Here is a 16684-nt window from a genome sequence, read left to right as displayed (position 1 = left end):
AGACTCTCTGGGTTTGATTTCCACGTGAGGCCGGAAGTGGTGAAGTCCCTTGGTACTTCCTCTCTGACTTGGTCACTTGCTGACCAGTGAAATGGCTTGTGTGCGGTGACTCCCTGAATAACCCAGGTTGGAGTGGACCCCGATCCAGCCCCCGTCAGGGGTAGGGTAGGATCTCCGAAGGCCCTGGGCCCAAGCTCTGGAGGAGAAGGCTCTAGGCTCCCGCAGCAAAAAGTGACCCAGCCGTCCCCGAAGCCCGCACCCTGGGCGTGCTGGCTCCCCGAGCCACCTGGGCACAGGACCCCCTTCGGACTGCAGGCCCTCTGCTCTGTCAAGATCAAACCGCCATAAAACACACACGGAGGTCCGTCAGACCGTGTCTGCCGTGCCTGCCCCCGGTCTCCACTGGGGGACCCGCATGAACACCCCTTTACATTTTAGGACCTGGAAAATGATTCTCTGTGAAAACACTGACAAGGCCCCTTTTATCAAGTCACGATGATTATATAATGTTTTTTTTTTTTTTTTAATTGCCTTGGCTGCCAGGGCGCTTGGGCTCATTTTTGTAAATCGCAGGAACTCCCTACCGGCTGCAAGCCTAGATTTTTTAAGACGTTTACTTTCTCTTTATTAGCTGCTTTTAAGTTTCCTATTTCTACCTTTGCCATTTTATTTTAGATTTATCTCTGGTTTCAGGAAGGTTTTTAATCATACATTGTGACATATATACATTCATACGTTCTACAGTTGTTGAACCTCACCCCCTTCAGTTACTCTGAGCAAGCAGTAAAATTAGGTATTTGTTGCTGAGCCCTGGGAGTCGGGCCAAGCGATTTATGGTTGTTGGATCAGATCAGTCGAGGTTTGTAATAACGCCACGGAGTCTAGGGATGCACAGGCAGGGCTGTCTTTTAACCTCAGTCCGGGGAGGAGGCAGGGACGCCCCGTTGTACATGGAGTTTCGCAACAACACCTTGTCCGGATTCCGGGGAACGAGGGAGATCTTCACCGGACAAATGGAAGACTGAGAGTGAGACTCAATCACTTCCTTTCTGCTACAATCCAGGCTTCCCGCTGGCACAGGCGAGGCAGGAAGTGCTTGTCTGACCGAGGCCACTGGCCACCCATCCTTCACCCGCCGGCCAGGCCCCGCAGCTGGGCACAGGGGCACGCTCACCAACTCTTCTCATCAGACAGTTCGGAGCGGGGAGAGAGAAGAGAAGGCGGTGATGGTGTAGGAGGCGATGTTCGGGGGGACCCGATGTCCAGCCAGGCGGCTCGTTTGGCGGATGGGAGAGTGCCACTTGCCCAGAGCCTCCAGAGCACCGGCCGGCCGCCCCGGACCACAGCCCGTGTCCGCGGCAACGCTGACCTGTGGGCCTCTGTCACCGCATCCACTAAGGCAAACGAGGTCAGGATCCGTGGGACCCCTCAGCCTCTTTCAAGGCCAGCGAGACCCCTGCTGTGGGGGTGCCGGGGGACACCGTGCCCTCAGCCCTTACTGAGAGAGCCTTTGCTCCCCGCGTTGGGACCAGGCTGGCCTTGGGGCCCCAAGTTCCAGACCAGGCCCCTCAGCCCACGCTCCCCTCATCTTCGAGTGCCCAATGGATCAGGAAGGGGCTGGCACCCCGAGCCACAGAGCAGAGCATCCAGCCTTTGCCGTTTAAGCCAGACACTCGACAGCAAGCTGCCCAATGCCACCAACCACCGAGGGCGCCTCCCCGGCCTTCCAAAATAATAATTAAAAAAATAAATAAAATAAAACGAGACAAAATAAGATAAAGTAACATAAAATATCAGGCTTGCCTGCGTCCCCCCTGTGTCTGGGCTCTGCCGTGGGGTGCCAGTTTGGACAGGTGCCTCTCCAGGTCTCTCCAGGGCTTTGCACAAACTTCCAGCTCTGCTCTCAGCCTGGGGTGGGGGGGTGCTTTCCTGTCGACCTTTGGCCCAGGGCATGCTTCTCAGTGCCATCTATGTCTCAGCAGATGCCCTGTGGGGTCAGGACGATGTGGCCCGTTTTTTTCCAGGATCATCTTCCAGGGCGCCTCTGGAAGGTAGGAGGGATTCCTAAGCGAGTTGGGGTGTCTCCCTCTCAGAGGCTCTGAGCCGAGAGAGAAACCGAAGATCAGTTCCACACCGGCCTGTCTTACCTGATTTGCATCCAGGAACGCCACACGGTTTATTTACGGAAGCCTCAGCCTCCAAGGTGGAGGGGACCATGCCTGTCATGAGCTGGGTGCGTTGGTGTGGAGGGGCCGGAAGATTCTCAAGGTCGCAGAGGCGTGCGAGCAAAGGTCTGGAACAAGATGTCCTGGAGAGGAGCCTGGCGGTCTCCTTGGGACAGGACTCAACTCGCCTCATTGAGATGGGGAGCCATGGAAGGGTTTTCAACAGAGGTTTGACCTGATGGGGCTTCGCTGAAGGTCTGGAAGAGTGCCGGGCTGCAATGGAGGCTGGGGCCTGGGTGGGGGTGCCTGTTCATGGGGAAGTGGGAGGGGCTTCCCGGGAAGTGGAGGGAGAAGCCTGGGCAAAGAGCAGGTGCCTTGGGGTGAAGGGGGCAAGGGTGACAAACCCCAGGACACCGTCAGAGGGGCCAGAGGGCTCTGAGAGCCGTGGAAAAGGGAGAGGCTCAGCAGGGGGCAGAGGCCAGCGTTAGCAGCTTGTTAAAGACGACGAGGGTCGGAATAGAGGGAATAGACCGTTGGTGGATGCGGGTTCTGATCGGAAGGTGCATGTGTAACAGTTGTCTTACACATCTAGTCTACGGCGGGCTCACTCACTTGGTGACTGGTGTGTGTGTGCTCTACTGAGTATTTAGAATAAAAGTGTTTGCACAGAAGATAAGTCCATGATGTAGTTGCGTTTATTTAGAAACTCATGGTCTATAAGCTTCAAGAGATGTAAACTCTTGCCTGGCTTTGTCGCTCACTGACTCCGGGAGGGAGTCGGCGGGCTTGCCTGGACATCAGTTTACCCATTTGTAAAACGACGGTGTTGGACTCCCTATGTCCACATCCTTCCAATTCTCACGAACGACCACGACAGCGAGTACGACAGAAGCAAGTACAGTGGTTTGTTGTATCTAAGCAAGTTCCAGTTGGCTGATGATACACCCGACTTTCTTCCTTTGTGAGCTGAATGGATCCCTTCACGTTCCCTCTCGATCTCTGCGAGCGACAGGGTGGATGGAACACTTATTAGAATAGAAAAAAAAAAATCACACAAAACCATGTGAAGGTGTGATGTCTTCAGGACGGCTCGGTGTCGCTGCCGTAGTTGAGAAGAATCGGTTATAAAGTCTGAGGCACTTCAGATGGAGATCTCCTGGGGACGCAGGGCTCCCGGGCCTGGTGCGCGTCCCTTTCACATGGCTGTCTCCGTTTCCTCCCCCTCTGCTGGCTTTGCCTGCTCCGCAGCGGCTGGTCTGGCCGCCTTCTTGGCCTCCAGATACTCCACGGTCCCGTAGGCCAGCATGGCCAGACTCAGGACCCCCAGCAGGATGTAGAGTTTGACGTTGACACACAAAAATGTGCTGTATCCAAAGGCGATGACGAAGCCTAGCGATTCCCACAGGCGGTAGTTCGCAAAGGCCGCCTCCTTGTTCTTCTCAAACAGAACGCCGTAAAGAGCTGCAGGGGAGACACGGGCATGAACACGTTGCTTCAAAACCTCAAACGATTGCTTTCAACTATTGCTGAAAACGGTGGCTTTCCTGCTGCCCAATTTTCTCAACAAAATCAGGAATTTTCGCTTCGTACCAAAACCGGAATTATTTCACGATGGGGACTTTGCCAAGTCAGGCGACACATCGTTGGCAGTGAGGAAGCATCGTACGTAAAGGAAACACAGAATTCACGCGACGTTAGCACTGGTGGGAACTCGGGCCAAGCCGTCACTCGGTGGGTGACTACGTGGGGAAGGAAAAGGTGAGCTTGGAGGCCTGACCTGTGTGCCACACGAGGCACGACCACTCCCTGGGGTCCCAAGCAAAGACGAACGCAAGCAATCCTAACCCCAGGACCTCGGAATGCGACTGTGTGTGGAGACAGAGCCTTAAAAGAGGTGATGGAGGTAGATGAGTTCGTTAGGGAGGCCCCCCCACCCGTCCCACATGACTAGTGTCCTTATAAGAAGAGGGAGTCAGGACACAGACGTGCACAAAGGGACGATCGTGTGTGGACACAGGGAGGAGACAGCCGTCCGCAGGCCAAGGAGAGGGGCCTCCGCAGAGCCAGCCTGTCCACACCCGGACCTGTAGGACTGTGGGAAACAGCCTCGAGTGTTGCCAAACCCCCCGCCCACCGTAGTCTGTTGGCGGCCCGAGCAGCCTGCTGCAACCTGATACGTGCTTCTGGGTGGAAGTAAACGATTTTTGTTTCCAGTTTGCAGGGGTGCTAAGACGTGTGGTGCTCCTGGCTGAGGACTGGAAGCATCCCCACCTCCGTGACTTGAGGGAGCTGGCAGACGTGCGGGGAGGCTGACAGCGTTCGGCAGGGACGGTGGACCCCCAGGGGTCGTCCCGAGCATCCCGGCTGATGCCCAGTGCCCGCCTGTCCCTCTCTGTCCTCCTGAGCTGCCCTGGCCACCACACCCTCCCCTCTGGCCGGTGGAGTTTTCTCTTCGCCAAGGACACCTCTCCTCGGGCACGTTCCACAGAGGCCACACTCCGCTCCTGTCTCCTCGGGCACTTGACCCCATCACTGGAGCCCTCCTCCTGCACCTTCAGCCTGAGCTCTCCCCCCCTTCCCTTCAGCTTAGAAACAAAGCCGGGTCTCTCCCAAAGATCACACAAGCTGGATTCGGGTCCCCTTCACCCTTCCTGCCTCCATCTACACCGCTGTCCATCCACACCAACTACATGGCAGTCACTGCACTGAGGTCTGCAAACATGAACAAGGTGCGATGTCTGCTCTCAGGAAGCCCTCGGCCCGTTCACTGCACTTGGGCTTGGGTTCCCTCTCCTTGTGGCCCGTGTGTCCCATCTGGACGGTTCCCTGCCTCGTCTCTCGTCAGCTCCAGACTGGTTTCCTCCTCTCTTGTCTTACCTGCTCCCTGTTACCCCACACTGCCGCTACGGCCATCTTTCTACAGTGTAAACGTGTCATATCCCTCCCACACCGGCGGGCCTTCAGTGGCCCCGCCTGGCTTTGGGGTAGAACAAATATCTCATCAGGGGGGCAGATGCCGCTGTCACCTGGCATTGTCCCAGCCCAGCACCACCTGTCGCTGTGGAGCGTGCCCCCCGCTCCGGCCCCACTGCCAGGCTTCTATGCCTCGTGCCCTTGCACGTGGCCGGCCAGCGGCAGCACGCCTCTGATTTTTCGGTCAAGTTCCCCACGAGGCCATCCTGCCTAGCGTCCCATCCTCATCACAGTAATTCCAGCGCTCTCAAAGTGTCAGTAAAAGTACTCGTGGAATGGCCAAGTGGACCCGTGGATGGACGGCGACTTCATGAAGCGAGTAGGGAGCCAACAGGTAAAACACCGAGCCCACGTCCCGTGGGGTTGCTGCGCCATGTCAGAGACCCAATGCGCTCGCTCAGAGGATAAATAGTAACACAAGGAAACGGGGTGGGGGGGCGATTCCAGGACAAGAGCTGCCTCTTCCTCTTCGTTCCTTCTGGTTATTGCCCAGAAGTCCCCCACCCCGGTGGGAGTAGAGGTAACACAGGACGTGTAACCAGAGTAGAGAGCATGAGACAATAAGTAGACCAACGTGTCAAGTGTAGTCCTGTAGCTCGGGCAGGAGGAACGGACTGCCCTCTGCCCCCAGCCTCGGTGGGACCAGACGTGATCTGCGCCTATTATTCCTGGGGACAGCGGGAGTCTGGGAAGTCGTAGGGACTTTCCTGGGACCGTCCTTCCCTTCCTGCACAGTGGGCAGCTGTGCACGGTGGGAGAGAGAGCACACACGGAACTCCCACACACCTCCCTCCCCCAGCTCCCCTCCTTCCCTTGCCCTTTGCCCTGTTCCCTCTCCCTACATTCTGCAGGGGAGGGATGGAGGGAAGAGAGGCCCTCCAGCACCTCGGGGAAGGTTGGGGGCCAGCAGCAGGGTTTCCTGTGGCCCTGCCTGTGAACATCAACACCCAGAAGGTTTTTCTTGGCATCTGGTTACTCGGCTGTCCACCTATCACGGGAGGGACTCAGGAGGGCAAGGCCACTGGCACGATACAACGTGAGATGCACATTATGAACAACATACGTGTGTTTGGGACAACAGGAGGCTGTTTGGAAGGCTCAGAGGAGGTGCCCTTGTTGTCCGGGTCTGTGAGGCGTCTATGTTAGTACAAGTTCACCCACAAAGAGAGTCTGATAACAAGACCTGGGAGTTAGCAGCTCCTCAGAGTATTTTGAAGATTTCTCGTCTTCCTATGGATGGTCAACAGATTCAGGAAATGTGCCCAACGTCACTCATCCTTAGGCAAATGCAAATCAAAACCGGGATGAGATGTCGTCTCATACCTGTCGGAATGACTAAAACCAACAACACAAGAAAGCACAGGTGTTGGCGAGGATGTGGAGAGAAAGGGACCTTTGTGCGCCGTTGGTGGGAAAGCAAACTGGTGGGGCCACTATGGACAACAGTGTGAGGTTCCTCAGAAGTTAAAAATAGGACTACCTTGGGGCGCCTGAGTGGCTCAGCGGGTTAAACGTCCGACTCTTGGTTTTGGCTCAGGTTACGATCTCACGGTTCATGATATCAAGCCCCAACGTCGGGCTCTGTGCTGGTAGCACAGAGCCTGCTCGGGATTCTCTCTCTCCCTCTCTCTCTGCCCCTTCCCCGCGCGTGCTTTCTCTCCTCCCTCTCTCAAAAATAAGTAAACATTAAAAAAAGATAGAACTACCCCAAGATTTAGCAATTGCACTGCTTGGTATTTACTCAAAGGGTATAAAAATACCGATTCAGAGGGACACAAGCACCCCGACGTTTATGGCAGGATCATGCCCAAGAGCCAGATGTCCACTGACTGACAAGTGGATAAAGAAGATGTGGCATGTATACAATGGAATATCAGTCAGTCGTAAAAGGACGAAGTCTTGCCATGTACCACGACACGGATGGAACTAGGGTGTATTATGCTAAGCGAGATAAGTCAGTCACAGGAAGACAAATACCATAGGACTTCGCTCGTAGGTGGAATTTGAGAGACAAAACACACAATCATAGGGAAAAAAGAGAGAGGAAAACCGAGAAACAGACTCTTACCTACAGAGAACACACTGATGGTCACCAGACGGGAGGTGGGGGGTGGGGGAAGTAGGAAGAAAATCCAAGTCTGAGACACCAGGGCTGTGAGTGGCAGGTGTTTCCACGTTCCGTGGCCAACAGGTATGGTGGCCCCCTTAGTAGGTACAGTGCCAGAGCAAACACACCCCAATTTCATGAATATTCTAGTGACACGGCCACTCTGACTTTAAGCTGATGTGTTTGTCTGGAGGTTGGCATCTTTAGATTTCAAGATTAAATTTGAGTCTGGCGGGTCCAGGCTGACCGCCTATCAAGGTTCTTCTCATCCTCAGTGACTGATGTGATGAGAAAAGCACTTTATTCTGGAGGCTTCCTCCCCCAGAGCCATAACTCCAGCCTAATCATGGGAAACATCCGATAACCCCAAATGAGAGACAGGCTACCAAATGCCTGACTGGTATTCTTCCAAATTGTCAAGGTCATGAACAACAAGGAAACTTTCACAGATCAGACAAAGGAGATGTGGCAACTCAACGTGATAGGTGCCCTGGATGGGACCCCCGGTGGGGGCCTGGGTGGGGACCCCGGGTGGGGGCCTGGGTCAGGCTACGGGAGGGACCCTGGAGGACTCTGGATGGGACCCTGGTTGGGGGCTCTGGGTGTGGCCTCTGGCTGGGACCCTGGAGCACACAAACTAGAGAAAACCAAATAAAGTCTAAAGTTTAGTTGACTCATGTACCAACATTACTTCCTCTTTTTGACAAGTGTTACCACGATTTTGTAAGATGTTAGCGTTAGGGGAAACTAAGTCAACGCTATACGGGAACTCTCCAGACTGTCTTTGCAACTTCTCTGTGAGCTCAAATGATTCCAAAATAAAAAGGTTATTTAAAAAGAAAAGGAGCCTTTCTGCCAGGCTCATCCCGCCCCAGGAAGGCGCCGGTGGGTGGGCGAGGGCAGAGGCTGACTCCTGTCCTCGCATGAGGCATGAACAGGTCCTCGGGATGTCTTGTTTGCTTGGAAAAGACAGGTTAAGTGAACTGGGCACACGAGAGCTCACATTTTCTGTGTTCATCAACCCAGAACACCCCTTTGGGCGGCTAGCAGGGCGAGGGAGTATTTTTAGCCCAGACGTTCTGAATCTCAAATGCGCGCACTGGTGTGTGAGGGTTGCTATAGCAACGGCACCTGTCTTTCCTGAACCGTCAGGGAGAATGAACAGACGGGAACAAGTGGCCCAGATCGAAGGTTCTGCGGGAGCCTCTGGAGCCCCAGGGGATGTCCAGCGTCGGGCTGCAGAGCCCCGCTCCCGGAGGGAGGCCAGGTGGGCCAGGCATCCGGCTTGTTCTGCGTCAGTGTTTGAATTGGGAAGCCACGGTGAGAACACGGAACTGCATGCTGCCTCACGGATCGGGAAAGGACGGGCTCGCCTCACGTGTTGTCTCAAACGAGAGACACACGTCCAGGGACAAGATGAGAAACCCAACTCGCTCTTTCAAAACACAAGAGAGAGCTGCTCTTGGCGGGGGCCGTGGCGGCAAAAGCTGACCAAATTTGCAGCCTTCATACACACAAAGACCGCGGGGACGCTCCGTGCTGCCCGGCCGTGAGTTCTAGGCCAGCCTGGTGGAGTCAGCCTGCAGGGGACTCGGGGAGTAAACCATCGCTCCCCGCTGAGGCCACCGCGAGCTCAGACTCCAAAAGAAAGCCTTAAATCATGAAAAGAACAATTTTCCCCCTCAACCAGTCTCTCCTTGAAAAAAAATAAGTTTGTGCCTGTGCAAGAAGATGGAAATAGCTCATTTTAACTCAAGGCAGTCTTTCCTCCAGCCTTCCACCCGGCCGGAACGTCCTGCTCACACGCGAGACCTCGCCTGACGTGGTCTGCACAATCTGGACGAGGCCCGGCCTCAGTCTCCCGCGTCCGAGGCCGGGAAAGGAGGGCGAGAGCCGCGATTCCCGTGTCTCGGGGGGAAAGAAAGCCAAGCATTTTTGCCCCAGTCGCCTGAAGCAGCTGGAGGCTTACCGTAAGGAGTGTCACGCGTCACGCGGCCCCTTCCCTGGTCCCTCGCCTGACCTTTAACGTGCAGACACAAAGAAAGTCCCGAGGGGTCAGAGACGCCCGCAAGCTGGCAGTAACACGCCCGCAGTCGCCCACCCATGCGTGCGGGTTCGCCGGGTGACGTGACCTGTCCCCGGTTTACAACTCGGGACCGCCAAGAACGCTAACACCAGCATCTGCGCGTCCTTCCTTCACCGGCGCTATGGGGACAGTAGACAGGCCGTGAAGCCCGAAGCCCTTAAACGCAGCAGGGTCCACTCTGTCCGAAGACGTTTTTCAGCTGCCCTGTGAGCTGACAAGCACACAGGTCGTAAGGAAGGGGCCACCACAGGGTCCGGAGGCCGTGAGGGCCGAGGTCGTGGCCGCAGGGGCAGCAGCCGGCCTCCCGCCCTCGAGGAGTCAGGGGATGGGCCCGACCGAATTTCTAGCCCCCTGCTGTTTCCCAGGTCAGGGCTGGGTGGTCGCATCTCTAGGGGAAGCCTAGACACCCCTGGGCCCCTGACACCCCCTCCCCATCCCAGGCTGTAGATGGGTCTGTGGGAAACTCGGCTGTCATTTTCATTCACTCCCCAAATCTAAGCCCGCGGTCACGTGGCTTCCACCCCTGCCGCCCACGCCCCTGCTTCCCACTCCCGTCCTGGCGGTGCCTCCCAGGCCCCTCGGCTCTGGCTCATCCCATCACCGCCGACAGCTGACACGGGAGCCCCCCTGACGCCCCAATCGCTCGGCTCCAGCTGACTCCCACATCAGGCCTCCCTGGGGGCTGGTCGAGCCCCCTGCTCAGATCTCCACGGGGCCTCCCTGGCCACCTGCTGGGCTCCAGCCACTCACTGTGCAGCCGGACCCGCCCCCGCTGCCCCTGTCACCTGCAAGGTGACCTTCACTTCCCTCCCACGGGGGGTCTTCCTGCTCAGCGGGAGTGAGACCCTCCGTGCACAGCCTCCCGCCCAGAAGCCTTACGACCGACGGCCCAGCACGGCGCGCCCCTGAAGTCAGGGCCAGGCCCTTGGACCCCTGTGCCACGATGGTCCCTTCCTCTGCTGTGTGTCTTTCACCGCCCATCCCCGTGGGGCCTCGCATCCTACAGACACCCATCACCCTCAGCCCGACCTCTGGTGGCCTCTGTCTCAGGCTGCACCCTGTGTGACCTGGCAAGTGCCGTGTCACTGCCTCCTGGCCTGTGTGTGTGGGTGGCCAAGCCTCGGGGTCACCAGCTGGCTCTGCACTTGCTCCCGGCCGACTCCAGAGATGGTCTAAAGGAACGGCCGGGGCTCTGGGCGGCAGCTCCAGGCCTGGGCCCCAGTCCTAACTCTGCCCTTGGGGCCCGGCCCTTGCATGTGACCTTGCCTCTCTGCTTTGCCCCCCGGCTCCCCGAGTGTGGGTGACAGTGAGCCTGCCCGTGGGCTCTGTCCCTGAGTGCCTTCCCAGCATCTAGCATGCAGTATAGCTCACTAATGCAGCCTGTCCCAGCTGTCCCCGCTGTCCCTGCTGTCCCCCACTGTCCCCTGCTGTCCCTGCTGTCCCCCACTGTCCCTCACTGTCCCCATGGTCCCCACTGTCCCTTGTTGTCTCTGCTGTCCTCGCTGTCCCCCACTGTCCCCGCTGTCCCCATTGTCCCTGCTGTGCCCGCTGTCCCCCACTATCCCTGCTGTCCCCCCATCTCCTGCTGTCCCCGCTGTCCCCCGCTGTCCCCGCTGTCCCCCGCTGTCCCCGCTGTCCCCGTTGTCCCTGTTGTCCCCTGCTGTCCCCACTGTCCCTGGCCAGCTCTCTGTGAGAACTCTGCTAACTCCTCTCCTCGGGGTGACAAGTCCTCCTGTGGATCTTTATTCCGACTTCCTTCCTGTGGTCCCCAAAGGGCGGCTGTCCTCCTCGGAGCCAGGGGGACACCTCTGTGCTCCTGTCCCCCCGTTCCTCGTCCTCATGCCCTCATTCAGCCGCCTTCCCCTCTGCTGGCCCTTCCCTCACTCTTCCCCTGACTCGGATCTAGACGTATCCTCGTGAGTGTGGACCTTACACAGAAGCACCTGTCAGTGCTGAGAGCCCCCACCCGCGTCCTCTCTGTGTCTCTGCCACCCCCCCACCCCCGCCGTGTGTCTGCCCTTCCCCCCCCATCCTGGGAGGCTGCTCCCGAGGCCACAGGCCCTGCCCGCCCGCTGGCCCGGCGGCTCCCGCACGCTGTGCATTCTGTCCGGAAGCTTGGCCTCCTCACCTTCCCTCCCCTCCTGCTCTGCGCAGCCACGGCTGCCTCCTCCGTGCAGCTCTGTGCTGTCTTTCCCGAGTTAACACCGCAGACGTCCGTCCCTCCGTAACCTGACGGGGCCGGCCTCGTCCTTCCCGGGGTGAGCGCTTTCTGCTGAGCGAAGCTGGACCCTCCCCGGGCGGCCTGGCCCCTGTCGGCCCCCCGCCTCCCCACTCCACCACCCGGCATCCTGGCCCAGCTGTCCCCTCAGCGTGTCCCATCCTCCGTGGCCACCACACCTGTGTCCCCCAAATTCATAGGTTGACCCCTAACCCCGAGGTGATGGTGTCAGGAGGTGGGGCCTCTGGGGGCTGATTCGGTCACGAGGCGACTCCTCGTGAGCTGGACCTGTGTCCTTATGAGGGGTCTCCAGAGAGCCCCCTGTCTCTTCTGCCACGTGAGGACACAGCTCTCTGAACCAGGAAGTGGCCTCCGCTGTCTTGGTCTCAGACTGGCAGGCACAAGACTATGAGGGGTGGACGTCTGCTGTTGACGAGCCCCCACTCTGCTCTGTGGCATCCCTCCCGAGCTGCTCCGGCCTTCCCCTGCCTCCCGAGCTCCCCTGGCCTCCCCCTGCCTCCCCCTGCCTCCCGAGCTGCTCCGGCCTCCCCCGGCCTCCCCCTGCCTCCCTCTGCCTCCCGAGCTCCCCTGGCCTCCCCCACCCCCGTGGCCTCCCCAGCCTCCCCCTGCTTCCCCCTGCCTCCCGAGCTCCCCTGGCCTCCCCCACCCCTGTGGGCCCCCCCCACCGCCTCTCCCTGCCTCCCGAGCTGCTCCGGCCTCTCCCCCACCCCCGTGGCCTCCCCTGCCTCCAGAGCTCCCCTGGCCCCCCCCGGCCTCCCACTGCCTCCCTCTGCCTCCTGAGCTCCCCCTGCCTCCCCTGGCCTCCCCCTGCCTCCCCTGCCTCCCGAGATCCCCTGGCCCCCCCCGGCCTCCCCCTGCCTCCCCCTGCTTCCTGAGCTCCCCTGGCCTCCCCCCCCTGTGCCCCCCCGACCTCCCCCGCCTCCCGAGCTCCCCTGGCCTCCCCCACCCCCGTGCCCCCCCGGCCTCCCCCGGCCTCCCCTTGCCTCCCCCTGCCTCCCAAGCTCCCCTGGCCTCCCCCACCCCGTGGCCCCCCCCCGGCCTCCCCTGCCTCCCGAGCTCCCCTGGCCTCCCCTAGCCTCACCCTGCCTACCAAGCTCCCCTGGCCTCCCCCAGACTCCCCCTGCCTCCCTCTGCCTCCCGAGCTCCCCCTGCCTCCCCTGGCCTCCCCCTGCCTCCCGAGCTCCCCTGGCCTCCCCCACCCCCATGGCCCCCCCGGCCTCCCCCTGCCTCCCGAGCTCCCCTGGCCTCCCCCACCCCTGTGGCCCCCCCCGGACTCTCCCTGCCTCCCGAGCTCCCCTGGCCTCCCCCGGCCTCCCCCTGCCTCTCCCTGCCTCCTGAGCTCCCCTGGCCTCCCCCACCCCCGTGCCCCCCCCGGCCTCCCCCGGCCTCCCCTGGCCTCCCCCTGCCTACCAAGCTCCCCTGGCCTCCCCCAGCCTCCCCCTGTCTCCCTCTGCCTCCCAAGCTCCCCTGGCCTCCCCTGGTCTCCCCCTGCCTCCCAAGCTCCCCCAGCCTCCCCTGGCCTCCCCCTGCCTCCTGAGCTCCCCTGGCCTCCCCCACCCCTGTGCCCCCCCCCGGCCTCCCCCGCCTCCCGAGCTCCCCTGGCCTCCTCCACCCCCGTGGCCCCCCTGGCCTCCCCTGGCCTCCCCTTGCCTCCCCCTGCCTCCTGAACTCCCCCGGCCTCCCCTGGCCTCCCTCACCCCCGTGGCCTCCCCCAGCCTCCCCTTGTCTCCCGAGCTCCCCTGGCCTCCCCCACCCCTGTGCCCCCCCCCGGCCTCCCCCTGCCTCCCGAGCTCCTCTGGCCTCCCCTGGCCTCCCCCTGCCTCCCAAGCTCCCCCGGCCTCCCCCTGCCTCCCTCTGCCTCCCAAGTTCCCCTGGCCTCCCCCACCCCCGTGGCCCCCCCCGGCCTCCCCCTGCCTCCCGAGCTCCCCTGGCCTCCCCTGGCCTCCCCCTGCCTCCCAAGCTCCCCCGGCCTCCCCCTGCCTCCCTCTGCCTCCCCCTGCCTCCCGAGCTCCCCTGGCCTCCCCCACCCCCGTGGCCCCCCCCCCCGGCCTCCCCCTGCCTCCCGAGCTCCCCTGGCCTCCCCTGGCCTCCCCCACCCCTGTGCCCCCCCCCGGCCTCCCCCTGCCTCCCGAGCTCCCCTGGCCTCCCCTGGTCTCCCCCTGCCTCCCAAGCTCCCCCGGCCTCCCCCTGCCTCCCTCTGCCTCCCGAGCTCCCCTGGCCTCCCCCACCCCCGTGGCCCCCCCCGGCCTCCCCCTGCCTCCCAAGCTCCCCTGGCCTCCCCCGGCCTCACCCTGCCTCCCCCTGCCTCCCGAGCTCCCCTGGCCTCCCCCACCCCCCTGACCCCCCCGGCCTCCCCCTGCCTCTCAAGCTCCCCACCCCGCTGACACCGCAGCTCTATCTGGGGACAATCAGCCGGGGCCTGGCTCAGGCATGACCTCCAGATGCAGCCCCCACTGACCGCCTCCCCACCCCCGACTCCGTTCTCCCAGAAAGCCGAACCCGCAGTCCCAGTGCCCTTGGTTGGATGCTGTCGCGGTAACCTGCCAGCTCGTCCACCGCGGGTATCACACAGCCATCTCCCCATCTGGACCGAGGCCGCCTTGAAGGCCTCTCCAGCCTCCTGGGCCCGGCACCGGGCACGCTCCTCAAGCAGAAAGCCGGGGAGGGACCACCATTCTTAGAAGGGAAGGGAGCTGTACCCTTGGGTGATTCTCGTCTTTTGCACCTCGGGTCTGAACCGACGCTCAGAGAAAGTCCCTCAAGTCCACGGAAAGAACCTGGAGCGGGCCTCCCACTACCCCCCCGCCGGGCACGTCATCTCCCCAGGTGGCCCCGGCCGCGGGGTCCTCTGCCACCGCCTGCCCCCCACGGCCGGGCAGGCAGGAGACGCGGGGGCGCTCACCGTTGTTCTGCGTCTGCCAGACGGCGTCGGACACGCCCCAGAGGCCAGAAAACACGAAGAACACAGCCAGCTGGTGGGGGTGAGGCTCCCACAGCAGGAGGGCGATTATGCAGCACAGGTGGGTGACCGCACCTGTGGATGCAGAGGGGAAACCGCCGGAAGTGAGGGCTCCGAGTGGTTCCGGAGTCTCCGTTTGCCGCACTGTGTAAATGTTTCCTGGGAATGCCCCAAACCCACGTCCTCGCGTGGATTCTGACACCGGCCGGGCCGGCTGGCCCGCGTGTGTGCCCTCCAGAGTCCAACTGCCACGTGCCCAGCAGGGTGACCACTCTGCTCACCGCAGGCCTCCCCTGCGTCAGGCACCGTGCGGGGGGTGTGCCCTGCGCCTGGCAGGGGGTCTCTCTGCCCTGGCCGAGGAGACCCCAAAGTGAGGAAGGAGTCGCTCCCTGAGCGGTGGCAGCGTGGGGACGGCACCGCCCTCCCGAGCGGGCAGGGGTGAGAACAGAGGGGTGGCCGGAGCTCCCAGGCTCACTCCTCCTGGCTTTACCCCAGTGGGCCCTGAGTTCTGGGCCACGGTCTGTGCACACGCCCTGCGGCGTCTGTCTCGACGAGGCGTTGAGAGATGCCTCATGACGGTCCAGAAACTGATGTCGCATTGAAGATGGGTGCATCCGCGCTGGCTGTGTGGCCTGGGGTGAGCCACCACACTTCTCTGTTCCTGCGTTTCCTCATCTGCAGAGTGGGCAGTGCCCCCCCACCCCCCACGGGGCGATTGCAAGGATGACCTGGGAACCTATGCGGGTTACTCCCACCAGGAGCTGACAAACATTTACTGTTTCCCCTTCTGGCTGTGTCCCCGCTGCCCCAGACGCTTCAGACCCTAACTGGGTGGCCAGGTGACCGTTGACGCCCGTAGTTCTCGTTATTCGCGCCGACCGCTGTGTGTTTCCTCTTTCCTCCCATCCCAAGAGGGACAGAGGGGGATGCGTCCTTGTGCACCGCGTGAGGACGGGTCGCCTCCTTCAGGGAGCCTCCCTGTGGTGCCCCTGCACCATCGCTGAGCGGAACGCGCCCTTCACTCCGCCGGCCACCGTTCCCGCCCGCGTCTGGGAAGCGCGTCCACGTACCTAGCGCGTAGAGGGCGGCTCTGCCCGTCTTCTGGGAGAGCCTTCCGTACAGCACAGAGCACAGCGAGTTGGTGGCCGAGAAGCAGATCATCACGTAACCAACAAACCGGATCCCCAGGGCGCAGGTGACATAGGACTGCAGGACAAAGCACAGGGGACGTGAGCGGGCGGCCCGCGGGGGTTACAGCGTGACGGCCGCCAGGCGGGACCGGCCTGGAGCCTCGTGCTCGAGCCGGGCAGGAAGTAACAAGGACACACATCTGGACGGGGCTCCCCCACGCAGCCTTTGCCTCACGTTGTGTGTTCTCACGGACCACGGAGGCGCTACTTTGGGCCCCTCCTCGCAGATTCGGTCGTTTCCTCCTCTGCACGACAGTTGGAGGAAGGCGTGGGGAGCCGTGAACAGGCGGAGCCCCCGGCATTCTTGGGGCGGCGAAGCCGCTCTGTGTGCCACCCTAGTGTCTTACCCACGTGTCCTTGCGTGTCTGCCCCAACCCACGGCGTCCAGCGCCAGGACGGCCCCCGACGGGGCGGTGACGGGATGTCATTGTTGGCTCTGGCGCAGGATGTGGATGATGGGGAGGCTGCGTGGGGAGGGGGCAGGGGGATTCGGGAGCCTGAACCGCCTGTGGTTTTGCTGTGAGCCTACGACAGCCCTGGAGACAAACACCTGATAGAGAACAGAGCGCATCTCAGCGGAGGCGAGAAGTGCTCCCGCACGAGGCCGTGAGGTCCCAGCGGCCGCGCCCCCGGCCCCGGTGCTGCCACCGCCGACGCCCTCACGCCCGCACCCACCACTCCGGTCCCCGCGCACAGCCGGGACAGACACACAGACACAGGCTGCTGCTTCGGACGGCAGAGGCGGAGGAAGAAGGCCGGAGGTCAGCGGCAAGGCCCGTGGGAGGGGCCCTGACCAAAGGCCAAGGGACGGTTCTGTCTTCTGTGTCTTTACTCTCTGGACCCCACCGCCCTCCGTCAGGGCCGTCCCGGGAGCAGGGTGCCAGGGAGGACCCGGGACGCACAAACCCCGCCCGGAACAGACGCAGCCTAAAAGATACTGCGGTTTACCTGAAATTCGGATTTAA

The 16684-nt window shown here is 61.5% G+C and overlaps 1 protein-coding gene across 4 annotated transcripts in view; it reads right to left on the bottom strand.

The window, feature by feature from the left end:
* Positions 1–2838: 2838 nt before the first annotated feature.
* Positions 2839–16684, bottom strand: part of UNC93A (unc-93 homolog A) — a 39542-nt gene continuing 25696 nt past the window's right edge. For 3 of the 4 annotated variants that reach the window (XM_053221982.1, XM_027056470.2, XM_053221981.1), the window contains 3 exons: positions 15600–15735; positions 14473–14604; positions 2839–3626 (listed from right to left, as the gene is read on the bottom strand). In XM_053221982.1, coding sequence (XP_053077957.1) covers positions 3361–3626; positions 14473–14604; positions 15600–15735 — 534 coding nt within the window. In that variant the 3' untranslated portion in view covers positions 2839–3360. The remainder of the gene's footprint in view (positions 3627–14472; positions 14605–15599; positions 15736–16684) is intronic. The other variant, XM_053221983.1, reaches the window with a different exon arrangement.

The sequence above is a fragment of the Acinonyx jubatus genome, chromosome B2 (genome assembly GCF_027475565.1).
Source record: "Acinonyx jubatus isolate Ajub_Pintada_27869175 chromosome B2, VMU_Ajub_asm_v1.0, whole genome shotgun sequence".
Classification (NCBI taxonomy): Eukaryota; Metazoa; Chordata; class Mammalia; order Carnivora; family Felidae; genus Acinonyx; species Acinonyx jubatus.
Note: the sequence above shows the minus strand (reverse complement) of the source record. Positions and strands in the feature narration are given on the sequence as shown.